This window comes from Hyla sarda, chromosome 4, assembly GCF_029499605.1.
Source record: "Hyla sarda isolate aHylSar1 chromosome 4, aHylSar1.hap1, whole genome shotgun sequence".
Taxonomy (NCBI): domain Eukaryota; kingdom Metazoa; phylum Chordata; class Amphibia; order Anura; family Hylidae; genus Hyla; species Hyla sarda.
Genome location: NC_079192.1, coordinates 390,317,671 through 390,337,259, shown reverse-complemented (window position 1 = coordinate 390,337,259; position 19,589 = coordinate 390,317,671). Strand labels below are relative to the sequence as shown.

Here is a 19,589-nt window from a genome sequence, read left to right as displayed (position 1 = left end):
AGCCCCTCAGCCTGCCCCTATATATCCACCTCTATCTTCCTTCCTCCACGCTACGATGCCTCCCCTTACCCGCCGGTTCCTCTTCTTCAAAATGGCACCAGAAAGTAAGAAGCTGAAGACCTGCGGCCTACCTCCAGCACTAAGACCGCGGCCTGGAGTGATGTCAGGAAGCTGGCTCCACCACGTAGTCCTCGGCACCTCCGGTGACAAGAAACCTCTGGTCCTGACATCGTGGGAGCCCCCCTGTCCGGCAGACATCACTAAGGTCTGATCTTCTCCCCTGCAGGCTCCTAGGATAACCCTTCAGGTGCTGTCCCATTACCTTTCCCCCTGTTAATGCTTCACAATGCAGTCCCCACTTCAACCCACCCTCCTATTAACCCTTCCCGGGTCCCCTTATCCTGTTTTCGGGTTTTATCCGAATATATATCGTTAGTTGAAGCCCTACCGCCATCCATATACTGTATTTGGCTGAAGGCAGTAGGTCTGTGGGGCAGAACAGAGAGGGGGCCTACAGCCTAGGGGCACAGAGGAGCCTACAACATTTTTTTTTTTTGTGGGGGGGGGGGGGGCGCTCCGGATTTGAGCTGTGTGATGGGCCCAGAGATATCTAATGGCAGCACTTGCTATACCCATATGTGGTGTCCCAGTACCTTATTACATACCATACCTTGTCGCCTCTCCTCAAGTCTAATTCTCTAATGTTAATATATGTATATATTTAATAATAAGGAATGTTTAATATAATGTATAGTACTTACCTTGTGTAGCGTCGCAGGACCTTCAGTCATGTGACCATGTTAATCTCATCTATGGTATGTTGGAGGACCATTGGAGGTCCTTGGGTCATGTGTTACCCACAAGTCTTTATAATGGTGATTGACACAAGTATGGACCAATTAGCACTAGTCCAGTCCCTGCCCATATAAGGGGGCTGTAGCCTATTATCGCTCTCTTGGGTTGCTGCTCTCGTGGATGCCGGACTAGCAGGACGGATGTGCGCAACTTGCAAAGACACGCTAGGCCTCAAAACCTACTGGCCTCAGCTGAACTAAAACCGTGAGTTCTAAAACTACCCCCGCTAAAGCTAGCGTGACTACTGGACCGCAACTAAATCCCCTAAATCCAGTGGAACAGCGCCTAATACTTAAAGACTCTAAATTGCTAAAGTCCCAACCTTTGTCAATCTCCAAAGAAAGCAGTTGTATGCATAGAGACTGTTCTGTTTATGAAGCTTGCAGAAAATCTTTAGTAAAAAGTTATACCTGTTTCAGAAAACTCTCCGGTTGTGGACATTCTATTATCTACCTCCCTATCGCTCTTGGGAAGGGTGGCGGTAGGACAAGCATTACTGAGGAGCCCTCACCCTGGCGTCACGAATAGCAAGGTTAACAAGCACCCTTTAACTACCGCACAGCTACACTCCCCATATCCTACATCCCCCCAGGCTATCACACATAGGACATACAAGAGGACTTGGTTATAAGATCTCTTTAAAAACACTCTTAATAGCTATGAAAGCAATGAAAAGTTGGCAGACATTTCTAATTAGGATTGTTACTCGCTTGTTTTCCCATGCAAGCCTCTAAACTATAAGCAAAGTATTAGACATTGTAATTTTAATCAAACTGCTCTAGGTTACGGGCACAGACTAGGTTACGGGCATCAGTTCTGATGTTTAATCTGTTTTTCTTCCCCTTGGGCAAAAAGTTTCAAATTCCATAGAAAAGTAGTCATCAATCGAAGCCCTGTAATGACTATTATTGTGTTTCCTTTATGGATCCTAAGCAATGAAAACATTCTGTCTACACATTGGAATTTGTTGCTCTGTTTAGAACTTTGTTTTACAAATTTCTTTATAGTGAAAGTTTAAAATGAGCACCAAAAAGTTGGTTAGTTTGAATTACCAACATCACAATTAGTTAAAACAATGGAGTACAGTATTTGGTTACAAATGGATGTGGATAACAAAGGGGTACTCCACTGCCCCAGTGTTCAGAACATTTGGTTCCAAAAGCCCATTTAGTTCCGCCACGCCCCCTCAATACAAGTCTATGGGAGGGGGCGTACGCCCCCTCCCATAAACTTGCATTGAGGTGGCGTGGTCGTGACATCACGACCACGCACCGAGCTTTGGGAACTAAATGGTCTGAAAGCTCGGGCAGTGGAGTACCCCTTTAAGGGGTGATACGGGGAACTGAACTTAGACACTTAGGAGGAGATTTAGCTAAACCTGTCCAGAGGAAAAGTTGCTGTGTTGCCCATGGCAACCAGATCGCTTATTTTATTTTTGAAAAGGCCTGTGAAAAATGAAAGAAGCAATCTGATTGGTTGGTATGGGCAACTCAGCAAATTTTCCTCTGGACAGGTTTTGCTATATCTCCCTCTTATAGCCTATCCACAGCGTAGGGGATAAGTGTCTGATCGGGGGAGGGGTAGTAGTGGTTTGATCGATTCGAGTGCTCCGACCCCCATCTCTCTGGAGGAGTGCAAGTAACGGCCCATTCAGCCAATCACCAGCCGTGGAAGGACATCACTGTGGTTGAGCAGGCCCTCACCTGCACTTGTCCAGAAAGGTGGGGGCCAGAGTGCATCGAGCATATAGAAGCGACCCATACAGGAGATAGCAGACTATCAGTGTCTGGTAAGTTCAGTTCTCTGGAGAACTCCTTTAAAAGGGGTTATCCAGGATAAAACTTTTTTTTATATATCAACTGGTTCCAGAAAGTTAAACAGATTTGTAAATTACAATGTGGGTTTGGAGAGGCTCTTGTCAATCAAATAACCATACGACCTGGGCTACCCAATTATATCACCTATAATACCCAAGGTGATGAAATAGTTAAATGTAAATAGAAGGTAAATTGGGGCTCAAGGTCTTGAACAAATGGCCATAGGATATAGTTTGATAAATAAACAACTATTTAATATATATATATATATATATATATATATATATATATATATATATATATATATATATATATAACTAGTGGAGATAGGTGTACCACAGGGCCCTTGTGATAACACCACTCCAACAAGTATATCAATAAAATGGTATGGCAAATAATAAAATATTAAAAATTGTGACCACTATAGGAAGGTAGATATATTCCTCTAAATGCGCTCGTTTTTTTCTTTTACCGATTGGCGCAAACTATACAAATAGCAACTCAATGGCTGTAACCAGTAGCAACCATATATGAGACTGTCAGCCGGCAGTAGTAATTCTTAATAAGTTCCTTCAGTCCTTAATCGACGATAGATATAGAAAAGGATATAGAAAATGCTGGCCAGCATAGATATTTTGTTTTGTTTCAAACACATACTTTGAGTTCAAGTCTCTAGCGCAATCAATTTGTAACAAGTTGTACAGATTTATACTGCTGCAGCAAATAAAGTCTATGATGATTGTCAACTATGCAAGAGATACTGGAAGTTGTGACAGGTAATTTTGTATCTCACCACTCCCGGGTATGTTCGGTTGCGATCACCTCTGCGATCCCTTCTAAGATGCAGTCCTCGCAGTATATTGTGTACGTATCAGTGGCGGCGGATGCCGAGTCGCGGACCTGCAGCGCCTGCAAGTGGCGTCAAGACAGCGGTCCCACAGCTCCTACGTCCGGACAGCAGAAGGTGGCGGTGATCTTCAGATGGCGAATCCGCAGCGCTGCCGACAGCAGGTAAGTGGCAATGTTGGTAGCGTCCTCGTGGCAGCGAGGCGCACATAGAGATAGTAGGTTGATTGACAGGTATCTCCGCTACTGTCTGGTTGCTTTAGAAATGGAATGTAGCTATATGAATTCCATATGAAAATGGTCCCTGTCCCAATACAGTTCTATGGGGGAGACGGGGAGGCAGGAACACTGCCTCCTCGCCTCTCCCATAGAGCTGTATGGAGGGGGCGTGCCAGCCGAAACGTCATGCTGCGGCTGGCATGCCCCCTGCACGGGAGAGCCACGGCATAGCCGCGGCCCCGTACAGGAGATCACAGGGAGTCCCAGCGGTCAGACCCCCCGCGATCAAACACTTATCCCCTATCCTGTGGATAGGGGATAAGTGTTAATTTCGCTGCAGATGTCCTTTAAGGAGCCTGGACCACTCTGCATGGAGGTGAAGCAGCAATTGCAGCCAAGCAGTGGCACGTGATGAGACAAGCCACATGTTGGCGGATACCAACCGTTGGCATTACACATGCCCTTTAAGCGAATTTATTTCAATGTCATCTTAATTCTTTATGTGAAGTACTTCATAATACCCAATCACATGAGAGAATTAGCAGAGTGCTCACCGTGTAGATGTAGGCGCTAGTGTTGCTCGCGAATATTCGCAATTCGAATTTTATTCGCGAATATCGCATATTCGCGAATTCGCGAATATAGCGCTATATATTCGTAATGACGAATATTCTTATTTTATTTTATTTATTTATTTTTTTCACAGTACACATCACAGTGATCATCCCTCTCTGCTTCCAGCTTATGTGGTGTAAGAAGGCTCTAATACTACTGTGTGAGACTGGTGCGCGAATTTTCGCATATGCGAACATTTTCATATGATAAGTTTCGCATATGCGAATTTTAGCTCATATTAATTTTTGTATATGCAAATTTTCGCATATGTTAATTTTCGCACATGCGAATATTCGCATGTGCGAAAATAAAACGAGAACATTACGAATATGCGAATATTCGCGAATATGACGAATATTCGTCCATATATTCGCGAATATTCGCGAATTCGAATATGGCCTATGCTGCTCAACACTAGTAGGCACTTCAACCGGACGTGTAGAACCACAGACTCCGATCAATCCTGGCAGGGAGGCGGCAGATTGATACAGGGGGAGCTGTGTATATGTAGGCACTTCAACCGGACGTGTAGATTGATACGGAGGGGGGGGGGGGGGAGCTGTGTAGATGTTGTAGGAGCTGTGTAGATGTAGGCACTTCAACCGGACGTGTAGAACCACACAGACTCCGATCAATCCTGGCAGGGAGGCGGCAGATGGATACGGGGGGAGCTTCAGATGTCGGGCGTTGCCCGACGTCTGAAGCTCCCCCCCGTAGCCATCTGCCGCCTCCCTGCCAGGATTGATCGGAGTCTGTGTGGTTCTACACGTCCGGTTGAAGTGCCTACATCTACACAGCTCCCCCCCCCCCCCTGTATCAATCTACACGTCCGGTTGAAGTGCCTACATCTACACAGCTCCCCCCGTATCCATCTGCCACCTCCCTGCCAGGATTGATCGGAGTCTGTGGTTCTACACGTCCGGTTGAAGTGCCTACATCTACACGGTGAGCACTCCGCTAATTCTCTCTTATGTAATTGTGCATTGGACTCTGCTATTTCTAGCGTGTAGCGCTGTGGGAACACCCATACCTGACTCAGTATGCTTGATGGACCTGGATACTGGGTCTCTCTTTATGCTGGTTGCTAATAGTAACGGCGGTGCTAGCTTTAGTTGCCGCTTTCTTTGAGATTACTTCATAATACCACGTGTACAAAGTGCATGTGGGTATAAAGGCTCCAATAAATTATAATAATGATTAAGTGGAAAGACAGTTAAACATTTAGTAACCTCTCAGTGAAGAATTAGAATTACCCGAACTCCCACCAGTCCAAGCTTCTGACGTATCTTTTACTTGATAGAAGACAGAAAACGCTGTCCATAGGTGTAATGTATATCAGCTGGTGTAAGGAAATGGGATCCATGTAACTAATTATATACATGTATCATTATAGAAGTGCCAGTCCCATTGGGATCTACAGCTACAACAATTACAGGGACGGGACGCCAATCCTCCTCTATTTACATTGTAGAATATGCACAACAAGCAATTTAATGATTCCACAGAAGAGGCTTTTCTGCAGCTTCAGAGAATTTACATTGTGCCGCAGTGCAATAACCTCAGATGGATGCCTTCCCATTATCTGCAGTTTTCTATTTTAGTACTATTACAGAAGACAAAGATTTTAAAGGGGTACTCCGGTGGGAAAAAAAAAAAAAAAAAACCATCATCAACTGGTGCCAGAAAGTTAAACATATTTGTAAATTACTTCTATTTAAAAATCTTAATCCTTCCAGTACTTATTAGCTGCTGAATACTACAGAGGAAATTATTTTCTTTTTGGAACACAGAGCTCTCTTCTGACATCAGGAGCACAGTGCTCTCTGCTGACATCTCTGTTCATTTTAAGAACTGTCCAGAGTAGGAGAAAATCCTCATAGCAAACATATGCTGCTCTGGACAGTTCCTAAAATGGACAGAGATGTCAGCAGAGAGCACTGTGCTTGTGATGTCAGCAAAGAGCACTGTGTTCCGAAAAGAAATTCCTCTGTAGTATTCAGCAGCTAATAAGTACTGGAGGATTAATTTTTATATAGAAGTAATTTACAAATATGTTTAACTTTTTGGCACCAGTTGATTAAAAATAAAAAATAAAGTTTTCAACCGGAGCACACCTTTAAAGTCTCAAGTAATGCTGACAGTACCGTGCACTGGTACCATCTCCTTGTGGCTGTAGTCTAAAGTTATCATGTGGCTAAGGAGTTTCTTTGCAAGTATTTACATTTTTGCCTGGGTATCATGAGTCTCAAATGTATTACTTGTACTTTTGTATGTTACACTGCATCTCTGCATACAATGTGGTTTTGAGAAAATGCAAGGGTAAATATTTTACTCTCTACTGCCACTACTGGTAGATCATATATGTAAAGGATGCATGGAACTTTGGTCACATTACCTTCCCTCAGACTAATTGCTGCTAGGAGTCAAACCCTCTCTCCACAGAGGGCTGAAGCTGTTTTAAATAGTTAGCTTGGACTTAGCCAGAGAAGGTGAACATCTAGTCAGATGTCCTGCTAAGGCTGCATTCACACCTCATTTTCACTGTACAGGTGCCGGATCCTGCTTGGGGAGGGGAAAACCGTACCCCAGCCGGACCAGCGCTGAAATCCATTTACTTTAATGAGCCAACCGGAGTCAAATGGTGACTCCGGTCGGCTCATTTTTTAACCTGTATCCAGTTTCCTGACCGGACCTAAAATTGAAGTATACTATGGTTTTAGGTCCGGTCAGGAAACCGGATACGGGTCAAAAATGAGCCGACCGGAGCCACCATTTGACTCCGGTCGGCTCATTAAAGTAAATGGATTTCAGCGCTGGTGCGGATGGGGTACGGGAGCGCCTGGTTTTAACCTCTCCCAGCCGGATCCGGCACCCGTACAGTGAGTTTTTGTTCAATTTCTTCTGCCAGCTAAGCCTGCTGTGAAGCAAGTTGTCCAAATATAGCTCTGCCAGTGTATCTACATCCATTCCAGTTGCTAAAGTCTAACCTGATCAGTTCTCTTAGTCCAAGACTGTCTCCAGTCCATACCGATAGGGTATTAATGTTAAATTTTGGAATTGGATAGTTGAGATTATCGAGCCAGAAGAGGTTATAGCTGAGCAAGGACTCTTCTGCAAACACTTAACTGGGTACTCTGAAATAGGTGCATAAGAGCCTAATGTAGCCTGTTTAGCTGATTTCTGCTGGCAATTCCAGTCGGTTAGAGATGCCCAGCAGTTAGAGGGACAGTCATTCTGTTTTGGGGCGATAGAGTTCAGGGAACTAGTAAAAGACCCTAAGCCTCCCATCTTAGTACATCTGTCAAAATTCAATATATAGTGAACTGTAGTATTGCAGTATACTGCACTAGCAAGTAAGTGGGACCTGTCATGCGGCTTACCTCCAGCGCACCAATCTTGATTGATCTCTTTTCTGTTTGGGTCCATCAAGCTAGGCCATAGAGAAGCTGCCAGGGATGTCCCTAATGGGTTTTGGCTCTGGCAGCATTAAAGTGATGACAGATTCCCTTTTAAAGCAGTGGTCTCCAAACGGTGACCCTCCAGCTGTTGCAAAACTACAAATTCCAGCAATCCTGCTAAGAGATGAAGCATGCTGTGAGTTGAAGTTTTGAAACAACTGGAGGGCCAGTGTTTGAAGACCAGTGCTTTATAGGATCAGTTGTTAAAGTCTCCCTGGTGGCTGAAAGCTAAAATAAAATAAAAATAGATACAATGAATAAATATAATGTACACTGTAAATACACAATCCCCACAATTGTTATTCCCTTTTACCCAACAATTTTTTTTCTCTTTGGTGTGCTGTTAATGTTGAAAAACAAAAAACACAAGAGAAAAACAAAAAAGAACCACAACTAATTATGGTTTCTAGAAAAAAAAATAAATAAAAAAAACTGTTGCCAAAAGTTGTTTTAGCAGGAAGAGGTTATTGGAGGTTGTCTGACAAGAGACAAAGGTCTGCATTGTTCTGTAGAAAGTGCTGCTCTTGTCTATGGGCTGTGTCTGGTGTCTTAGCACCGTACAAGTGAATATGGTGGGGGACGTGACCAAACCTTGCATGCAACTTTTGTGGTGTGGAAAATGCAAATTTTGCACAAAAATTTGCAACTTTATTCACTTTTGAGATGTAGATTTGCGGTGTTTTGGAGGGGTTTGTGACTTTTTGTGAGATATATTCAAGACTTGATAAATCCATTACAACTGAAATTGACTTTTGTAAGATCATTTGTAGCTTTTTGCTAACAACCAAAAGTCTTAAAAAAAATAAAAAATAAAAAAAAGTGTTTTAGGAGCACATGCAACATTTCATGGACCAAATATGTGCAAAAAAATAAAACTCTAAGATTATGATAAACGTCCCCCACATTCTTTATTAGTTGAGTTTGGTGAACCTGACCAGTCGTAGAAGAGAGTTACATGGACAACAAAAGATGCTTCAAAAAGTTTTAGTAATTCAGCGGCGCTGTACAGGACGTCAAACACTGGAGCCAGCAGCATGTATAAAATCCTTTACTCTATACATCATGCAACGCGTTTCACTGCTCATGCACAGCTTCCTCAGGCATGTCAGGTAAGGGAACCTCCCAGCTTTATACTGAAGGATTTTAACCCTTTACATTCAAACACAATTTATCAAAAACATACAATACAATTCAGAGATTCCAACATTTAATTAATCGTGAATCCTTTTGGATTCATAAGTTGGCTACTTTAACCTCTCATGAGACTATGGAAAACGCTTGCTAGCTTTATTCTGCACTTAGTGTAGCCAAGCAAGTAATCAGGTGCTAACATATCCACCTATATTTGTATATACATAAGTGTATTTTTATTTGTGTTATATTTTATGCTGGCTGTATTGTATGTTTTTGATAAATTGTATTTGAATGTAAAGGGTTAAAATAGTCCTGTATAAAGCTAAGGCAGAAGTAGAAAAAAAGAGGGACGCTCTCCGGGAAGATGATGGAAGGAATGTGGAGGCCTAACTCTCCCCTTCGTCTTGGGTTTCGACGCGGTCCGCCGGGAGATTCTAGCAGAGCAAAACAGAAATCCTCTGCGAGGGGGTAGATGAGTAGGATGTATACATTGTGCAGCTCGCTATCCCCTTTTTCCGTATCCTCAAAGGTACGGAAATATGAATGCGAAATGGAGAAAGGAAAAAATGGGGGGGGGGGGGGATTTTTTGGTGGAGCACTTCTGCTGATAATGAACAAGACTCAACAGCCACGGTTGCACAGGACAAAGGCTTATTGGGAATAAAATAGATAGGACAACGCATTTCGGCGCTAACAAGCGCCTTCCTCAGGTCCACAGAGTTCAAGTTTGTGTGTCCTGTCTGTGTATGCTGTGCAGCGGTGGCGTGTCAGCGTTGTCCTATACTATTCCGAATAAACCTTTGTCCTGTGCAGCCGTGGCCGTTGAGTCTTGTTCATTACCAGCAGAAGCGCTCCACCAAAAAATCTCCCCCATTTTTTCCTTTCTACCACACCGGTATAAAGCTGGGAGGGTTCCCTTACCTGACATGTCTGAGGAAGCTGTGCGTGAGCAGTGAAACGCGTTGCATGATATACAGAGTAAAGGATTTTATACATACTGCTGGCTCCAGTGTTTGACGTCCTGTACAGCGCCGCTGAATTCCTGAAACTTTAAGTCTCTTTTGTTGTCCATTATATCTACTCAGGAAGGCTGCAGACAAGCTGGATTTCCCTCATTTACGATCACCATTGTTGTGTATGCGGGTGCACAACCTGCTTCGGTAAGCCGCTGACTCCCCTACCTGTTTTACACTGTGCAGAATGCACCATGGAGCGCCTCTGCTTTTTGTTTTACAATCAGTTACATAGAACTTCTTGAACTCCTTATGCATTGTACCTGATATAAGTAACAAGATCTCCAGAAATTCTTCCATCCACAGTCCCAGGAGACTCCTTGACCGATGACGTCATTAAGGCCACAGATATGTGAATCAGTAGATGGAGTCTCCTGCCGCTCTGGACAGATGAGACCTGTGACATTTCGGCAGCAAGAAGATACTTCCGTCCATTGTTAAATATTAAACAATAGAACATGGGAGCCATCTCCTCTAAGTAATCAGAGGACTGCGGCTTGTAAAACACTCCGTACTAACAAGATCATGTGATCACCACCGATATGAGAGACTGTCATATACAGTAGATTAACACTTTAGGGCCGGGCCATTTCTCTTTTTTGCATTTCATTTTTTCCACCCCACCTTCTAATAGCTTTAACTTTTTTTATTTACAGGTTTAAGTTTATTTTATTTAATATTTTTTTGTGGGACTGATCACTGGGCCAGATCGGTGATGCCCAGCATTAAAGGGGATAAGATTTTAGATCGCCGCGGTTCCGCTGCTGGGGACCCCGGGGATCCCCGCTGCGGCACCCCGCCATCATTACTGCACAGAGTGAGTTCGCTCTGTGCGTAATGACGGGCGATACAGGGGCCGGAGCAGCGTGATGTCATGGCTCCGCCCCTCATGACATCACGGCCTGTCCCCTTAATGCAAGTCTATGGCAGGGGGCGTGATGACCGCCATGCCCCCTTCCCATAGACTTGTATTGATGGGGGCGGGCCGTGACGTCATGAGGGGCGGAGCGTGACGCAACGATGCTCCGGCCCCTGTATTGCCGTCATTACGTGCAGAGCGATCTCGCTCTGCGCAGTAATGATAGCGGGGTGCCGCAGCGGGGATTCCCGGGGTCCCCAGCAGCGGGACCCCGGCGATCTGACATCTTATCCCCTATCCTTTGGATAGGGGATAAGATGTCTAGGGGCGGAGTACCCCTTTAGATAAATGGGCACTCATTAAAACTAATTTTTGCTATTCCACTCCTTATGGTAAATAAAAAAAAAAAAACCTTTTCTAATATACTTTGTTTAAAAAATAAAAAATAAAATATTAAGTTCTCTCCCTACTTGTCCAGAGCACATTTCGAAATTTGGAAATCTAACTTTTATTTACAGTGTGAGATCCATAACTTTATATTGCAATAGTTTGCACAATTTCACACACAGCAATACCAAAATAGGATAATTTTTATATATTTTTTGCAATCTGTAGTGCTACAAAGAGTCAGTGTAGCCCTCTTTACCTTTAACGTATCACAAGGGTAAATTATGTGAGGATACTTGACATGGGCTAGTAACGGCAGTGTTGCACGCCAACCCGATATAATGTCCTATAACAATCCCCCTCCCTTTAAACCTCCATGATCCTGCAGATAATAATAAATCCATAATATCTATCATTAAAGTACATAAGTATAATACAGGCACAGCACTGTTGCAGCTTGTAATTTCACTGGGACAAGGAATTATTGTGTGTAGGAAAATAACTAGGTTCTGTGTAACTGGGGGGTGCCTCACTGTCTGACTTACAAAAAACTATTGTGTCAGGGGGTAATGCAGTTATTCACTGCTTGCCCCTTCAGTGAGCTCATTTGTTTAGTGCTGCCTCCTAAATGTAACCCCCTTTCTCCCCTCCCTTAAGGGCACGGACCCACTTGGCCTATACGCAGCGTATTTCACGCTGCACAAAATCTGCAGCAGCAGCGGGAAATGCGGTCATATGGGCCTACAGATGAGGTGTAATTTTTTACGAATAAGAAGCACAGCGTAGAAGCGGAAGCCCTAAAAAGTTGCAAAATGACTTTCTTCAATTTAGCCCTACATATTTTTTGTTTTGCTGTAGATTGTGTGGTAAAATGATTGACATCATTACAATATGTAAAACTGGTGTTGCAAAAAAACCAAGTCTCATATAAAAGTGAATAAATTGAAAACGTTATTTGGTGAGGAAGAAAAAAAAAAAATGTATATGCTAAAATTAAAAAGTCCTTAAAAGGGGTTAAAGTGTCTAGCATTACATACCGGCGCTAAGACGGCAAGGGAAGGCACCATCTCATTGACGGCTATGCATTCCATGCAGAGTCCGCAGAAAGAATGGACAGGTTCTTTCTTTCTGCAGACACCGAAATCAGAATTTCCGCACCAGAAACATCTAGCGCGGAAATTCTGCTGTGTGCACAGCACAGCACAATCCGGTTAAATTCAACCGGACTCTGCTGCAGCGGAATCTCCATTGCATTATTTAGATGGAGATAAATTACATTTGCTTCATTTGGCGTGTGAGGAATTATTATTATTATTGGGATTATTATTGGAATTACAGTGACCCCTCGACCTACGATGGCCCCGACATACGATAATTTCAACATGCGATGGCCTTTCAGAGGCCATCGCATGTTGAAGGCAGCATCAACATACGATGCTTTTGTATGTCAGTGCCATCGCATAAACGGCTATCCGGCAGCCCAGACTGCTTCAGCTGCCACCGGATAGCCGTTAACGGTGCCCCGTGTTGTCTGCTGATGATCACTTACCTGTCCTCGGGGCTCCGGCGCGTCCTTTTCGGGATCCCCTGCATTGTCGGCGCTTTCCATCGACGTCATCACGTCGCGCGCATGCCGTCCCGTCATCCAATAGGAGCGGCGTGCGTAGCGACGTGATGGCGGCGACGGAGAGCGAGGATGCTGGGGAAGCAGAGGCCTTGCCGGAGCGTCGGGGACACCCCGGGGACGCGGCCACAGCGATGGACGGCGACATCCCGGGCAGCGGTGACGGTCCGGAGCGGCGGGGACACGTGAGTACAACTTCCTCTAACAGTTGTCTTAAACCTGCGGACCTTCAGATGTTGCAGAACTACAACACCCAGCATGCCCGGACAGCCAACGGCTGTCCGGGCATGCTGGGTGTTGTAGTTTTGCAACATCTGGAGGTCCGCAGGTTGTAAGCCACTGTCCTATACATTGCACGGATCCCTCAACATGCGATGGTTTCAACAAACGATGGTCCATTTGGAACGGATTACCATCGTATGTTGAGGGACCACTGTATTATTATGGGGATTATTATTATGGGGATTATTATTAAATCTTCAAGACTTCCACATACTCCAGTGGCCTGCCAACTATTAAATAATTGCTTTGTAAATTTCCACTATTTACTGCCAAAAGATGCATTGCAAACCACGACGCAGATTCAAATGTTTGCTAGTAGAGATGAGCGAACTTACAGTAAATTCGATTCGTCACGAACTTCTCAGCTCGGCAGTTGATGACTTATCCTGCGTAAATTAGTTCAGCTTTCCGGTGCTCCGGTGGGCTGGAAAAGATGGATACAGTCCTAGGAAAGAGTCTCCTAGGAATGTATCCACCTTTTCCAGCCCACGGGAGCACCTGAAAGCTGAACTAATTTATGCAGGAAAAGTCATTAACTGCCGAGCCGAGAAGTTTGTGACGAATCGAATTTACTGTAAGTTCGCTCATCTCTATTTGCTAGGTAAGATTTAGCACTAGCACTTCACAGATTCCCTTGGAAAGATACTGGATGCTCTATGGTAATAAAGACGCTATTAGATTTGAGGCGGGGTACCTACCATGCATAGATCACACAACCTGAAAAACATGCAAAAAAAAATCCCATCTGCAGTGTAGAAATAATAGGAATTCGCTTCTGCACATCCCAGATACAGGGTGTCCTAGATTTGTCAAACCCAAAGTAAATGTAAAAGCAACGTCATGATTTTCTGCCTGATAGAGTTGTAATACTAGAATTGACTAAGCCACCGCCATACTGGTTTTTTTTTTTTTGGCAGCGAAATTACTCCTGACATCGAACGAGAGCCTTTGATCTTCCGGAAAATACCCTGAAAGCCAAATGTTTCATGTGTCAGAGTCACAGATGAAAGGGTCTGCTGACTTGCTGTTAACACTCCGCAATAAACTTTAGAATTTAAAAGGGGGTTCTCCGGTTATGTCAAACTTATGGTTATGTCCACAGGATAGGAGACACGTGTTTAATTTCGACCACTGAGACCCCTCGGCTCTCACATTCTGCGGCTTCTCCCCTGAGCACTCGGGGGGAGATTTATCAAAACCTGTGCAGAGGAAAAGTTACCCAGTTGCCCATAGCAACCAATCAGAGCACTACTTTCATTTTGCAGAGGCCTTGTTAAAAATGAAAGAAGCGATCTGATTGGTTGCTATGGGCAACTGGGCAACTTTTCCTCTGAACAGGTTTTGATAAATCTCCGCTGAATAGCAGTAACAGCCCGCTTAGCCGATCACTGACTAATACAGTGATTAGGATTAGAGATGAGCGAATTTACAGTAAATTCGATTCGTCACGAACTTCTCGGCTCGGCAGTTGATGACTTTTCCTGCATAAATTAGTTCAGCCTTCAGGTGCTCCGGTGGGCTGGAAAAGGTGGATACATTCCTAGGAAAGAGTCTCCTAGGACTGTATCCACCTTTTTCAGCCCACCGGAGCACCGGAAAGCTGAACTAATTTATGCAGGAAAAGTCTTCAACTGCCGAGCCGAGAAGTTCGTGACGAATCGAATTTACTGTAAGTTCGCTCATCTCTAATTAGGATGATGAAAAACATATCCCTTGTTAAACTATCCACATATGGGGGATACGTTTTTCTAAAGGGGAAAATCCCTTAAAAAAAAAAAAAAAAAAAATATATATATATATATATATATATATCTATATATCTATCTCTCTATCTCTCTCTATATATATATATATATCTATATATCTAGATATATATATATATCTATATATCTAGATATATATATATATCTATATAACTAGATATATATATATATATATATATATAGATATCTATATATATATAGATATCTATATATATATATATATCTATATATCTATATATCTATATATCTATATATATCTATATATATCTATATATATCTATATATATCTATATATATATCTATATCTATATCTATATCTATATCTATATCTATATCTATATATATCTATATATATATATATAGATATCTATATATATATAGATATCTATATATAGATATCTATATATATATATAGATATCTATATATATAGATATCTATATATCTATATATCTATCTAGATAGATATATAGATATATATTTACATCAATATAGGTTACGATAATCTAAACAAGTGTTTTTTTAAACAACATGTCTCCAGCTGTTGCAAAACTACAACTCCCAGCATGCACGGACAGCCAAAGGCTGTCCGGGCATGCTGGGAGTTGTAGTTTTGCAACAGCTGGAGACACACTGTTTGAAAAACACTACTGTACAGTGATGGGCATACTTTTATGCTATTGGTGAAACCTGTGCTGCTTCCTAATTAGAGTTCACTTAAATGTCCTCTGTACGAAAAAAAAAATAAATAAAGGGGGAGATTTATCAAAACCTGTCCAGAAGAAAAGTTGCCCAGTTGCCCATAGCAACCAATCAGATCGCTGCTTTCATTTTTCACAGGTCTCTTTAAAAATGAAAGAAGCAATCTGATTGGTTGCCATGGGCAACTGCACCATTCTTCCTCTGCACAGTTTTTGATAAATCTCCCCCAGGTCTTACAATATGTCCCAAATGCTAAAAAAAAAAAAAAAAAAAAAAAAAAAAAAAAAAATCGGCGTAAAATATGGACAAAAAACAACGTGTCAACCTGACCTTACGAGGATAGAATTTGGAGTCTGGTTTTGGGTGAGGATCAATAAGGGGGTCTGGTCTGAGATAAGAATTTATTTAGGGGTTCGTTTTGTGTTCGGCATGTGTCCACTGTGTGAGTGGTTTGTGTGAATAAAGCTAAGAAAGAAGTGAAGTGCAAAACATGTATTATTTTCAGAAATATAGGTTTTTAAAAAGGGGATTTTTAGAAAAATACTCTGACAGAAAACATAAAACACTGTACTCACCCCCAAGGCTGGGTACACCCCTACAGAATTTGCGCCACTCTTACGCTGCATATACGCCGTGTGGGAACGCACCCTATTTGATGCTGCGCAAAATTTATGGCAGCAGCGTTAAATACGCTGCGTATTCCTTGTTCACTATACGCAGAGGGCTTTCTGGTGGCAGCCCTATGTGTGTAGTGAGTTTTAGAGGCGGGGCCGTGTGCCGGCGTGACTGACGCGCGGCTCCGCTTCCAAAACTCACTGCACACATTGGGCTGACGCCGGAAAGCCCTGTGCATATAGTGAGCATGGAATACGCAGCACATTTACCGCTGTTTCCATAAATTTTGTGCAGCGTCAAATATGCTGCGTATACACCGTGTGGGAACGCACCCTAAAAAGAGATACTCTTTTTAGGGGATAGGGCATAAGATGTCTAATCGCGGCGGTCCAGCTGCTGCCCCCCCCCCCCGATCTCCCGCAGCACCCGGCGTTCTAAAACATAAATAGACATGAATGGAGGGGGCGTGATGTGACATCACGAGGGGGCTTGACAGTGATTTCACGATCACGGCCTCCGATCGTTTTGAACAAAATGTTCAGAATGCTGGAGCACCCCTTTAATGGGTGACCGACTAATTCAGTAAGTGCCGGTCGCCCTTCGGAATTTCTATCCAGAAAGAGACTCCTTAGTCTGAACATAGCCTAAAACCTCCAAGCGCACCCATGCCACCTCCACAAGAGAATAGGCCTCCAGCAATGGCGTCACGTACATCGGTCACGTGATGCTGCCCATTATACCTGATGCCAATACTGCAGGCCTGGCAGGGAACATCAAACCGGTGTTGGATTTAGGGAGGAGCTGAAGCTATGGCGACGTAAAATGAGACACGTCCCGATTCGGTATTATGTGTCATATGATCCAGCTCTGAAAAAGGCTCACATGTCAGGTGACTTCACAGAACCGGGAATAAGAAAGAAAAGGCCCTAGTTCTATGTGTTTTATTTACTTGCAAAATAGCCTTGTTGTCCATGGCAACCAATCACAGTGCAACTTTCAGTTGGTCAGAGGAGTTTAAAAAAAAAAATTCAAAATGGAGTTCCGATTGGTTGCTATGGGTAACAAAAAACAAAAATGTTGAACTTGCTTTATGACTGTATTCTCCCTCATTAACACCATAGCAGAGGTTATACACCATATATACACCAGAGCTTGGTTGTTAATATAGGGCAGTGGTCTCCAAACTGTGGACCTCCAGATGTTGCAAAACTACAACTCCCAGCATGACCGGTCATGCTGAGAGTTGTAGTTTTGCAACATCTGGACATCCTCAGGTTGGACACCACTGTTATAGGGGGTACAAAGTTGATAGTTGCACCTGGGCCCTAGAGCCGGAGCGGATGCAACAGGTCTTTTTGTTCCATACGAGATACATGGTGGGCCGTGTTATGGATTTTGCGGAGACCATATCAGTATACAGTAGGTTGACACAAGTAGGAGTCATGGGAATGTACAGTTAATCTTATAATGGTCAGCCTGTAGAGTGGTGCCGAAACTATAGGGCCACGTTCACACTTGGTGGATTATCAGATCAGCGACATACTCAGTCTATCGCAGGCTACATGAGCTTGCTGTAGAGTAAGGCTATGTTCACACTACAGAATAACCGCCCAGACTTGTGCCGTCACCACCAATGCAATGCAGTCTGTGCTGATTTCCGCCAGAAAGAGAGGGGTCCAGAGTGTGGAATTTCCATGGAGGGAATTCCACAATGTGAATGGGTTAACGCAAAACCTATTCACAGCCAAATTTCGGAAGCGGAAATCTGCTCGGAAATTCCATAGTGTGAGGGAAGCCTAATGCTCCACAGAAAGTTCTTTTCTTTTTGAATTTCTTTCCAGTCTGACCACAGTGCTCTCTGCTGACACCTCTGTCCATGTCAGGAACTGTCCAGAGCAGGATAGGTTTGCTATGGGGATTTGCTCCTACTCTGGACAGTTCCTGACATGGACAGAGGTGTCAGCAGAGAGCATTGTGGTCAGACAGAAAAGAAATTCAAAAAGAAAAATGTGGTGACCCACGGGTGTATCGCAGGACCACGGTTGTGGTGTGAGTGGTGGGATCAGATGGTATTAACCCTGGGGGCAAGATGTTCTTAACCCCTAGTGTTCGTGATGCCAGTGTGGTTTTAGGGTTCCGGAACACCACACGCCCGGCTTCTTCGCTATCTCAGTTGCTAGTAGTGAAATGAGAGTCCACAACCAGTTATGGTCAAACGAAGGCTTTACTGAGTATAAGGGTACGTTCACACGTATGGATTTTCGCAGCGTATTTAGCTGCGGATACCCTGGTGAAGGCCCCGCTGTACGCTGGCTTTATATGTGCCTTCTGGTAGCGGCAATACGCCGCTACGAGCAGACACAGTGCAGCGATGTGTGCGGCTTACTCGCACATGGCGGCCGCTCTCCCTGCTCTGAGCTAGGCAGAGAGCTCCCGCGATGTGCGAGTATACTGCGACTCGCACATCGCAGTGTGTCTGCTGGTAGCGGTGTATTGCAGGCACACGTAAAGCCAGCATAGAGCGGGGCCTTCACCAGCGGATTTGCAACGTAAAATACGCTGTAAATCCGCGCATGTGAACGCACCCTAAGACAGATGGAATTATTTTCACAGCTAAGGCCAGATTTCCCAGAGACGTGGGTAGGACCCAGAGGACCTTGCAGCTTGCTGGACCAATATACTTGTAATTATATATACTTGACTAGTTTCAGTGACAGCAGACATAGACTTGAGACTTACTGGAATGACTGCAGCTTTTGGGGTCTTCCAGATGCTGATCACTTGCACTGAGATCTCTGGTGTTAACTGTTCCTCAGCAAAGATCATAAGAGAGCGAATTGTAATGGCCACCACTTTATATAGTGGGGGGCTGGGCTAAAGCCCATTGGTCAAGCTGCGGGTCATAGTTTAAGCTGGTGCTCTCTGGGAGAACATGTGACAGACTCACAGGTCCTTGAGACCTCTGACAGGTCCTTTGTACTACTTATACATAAGGATACTGTCTAGCCATTAAAGTGATATACCCAACATTCTGGAAACAACAGGGGGAGACCTTGCAGGGGAGTCCCCAGGTCACTGAGGGACTCAACCTGACAGGGCCTAAGGGTAGTACAGGACCATGTCCTGTACTGCGACATCACAAAAAGAACTTCCTCAGGAGCATACAGCAGCTGATAAGTACTTGAACGATTAAGATTTTTATATAGAAGTAGTTTTCAAATTTGTTTAATAAAGAACTCCAGAATACAAAAATTGTCCCCCATACTGCCGGCAGTAAAAAATTAAACAGGTACTTACCTCCTTCGCTCCCCTGGTGCCTCTGGTAACCGGCTCCGGCCTCCGCCGTGATTCTCATCCTGGAAGCTGGTGTAGTGAGGAATTGTGTGTCTTGAAGCGTTCTCA

General features: G+C 43.8%; 1 protein-coding gene across 12 annotated transcripts in view; it reads right to left on the bottom strand.

The window, feature by feature from the left end:
- LOC130267383 (START domain-containing protein 10-like) overlaps positions 1 to 19,589 on the bottom strand; it is a 217,534-nt gene that overhangs the window by 27,668 nt on the left and 170,277 nt on the right. Inside the window, exon 1 of one of the 12 annotated variants that reach the window (XM_056517051.1) lies at positions 18,927 to 19,024. The exons of 2 other annotated variants lie outside the window; for them this stretch is intronic. In XM_056517051.1, the coding sequence (XP_056373026.1) occupies positions 18,927 to 19,013 (87 nt within the window). In that variant the 5' untranslated portion in view covers positions 19,014 to 19,024. Of the gene's footprint in view, positions 1 to 5,581; positions 5,756 to 7,732; positions 7,945 to 10,220; positions 10,378 to 13,807; positions 14,299 to 15,540; positions 15,702 to 15,902; positions 15,954 to 16,147; positions 16,214 to 18,926; positions 19,025 to 19,589 lie in introns of those variants that run through there. 9 more of the 12 variants (XM_056517052.1, XM_056517059.1, XM_056517058.1 and 6 more) reach the window with 9 other exon arrangements.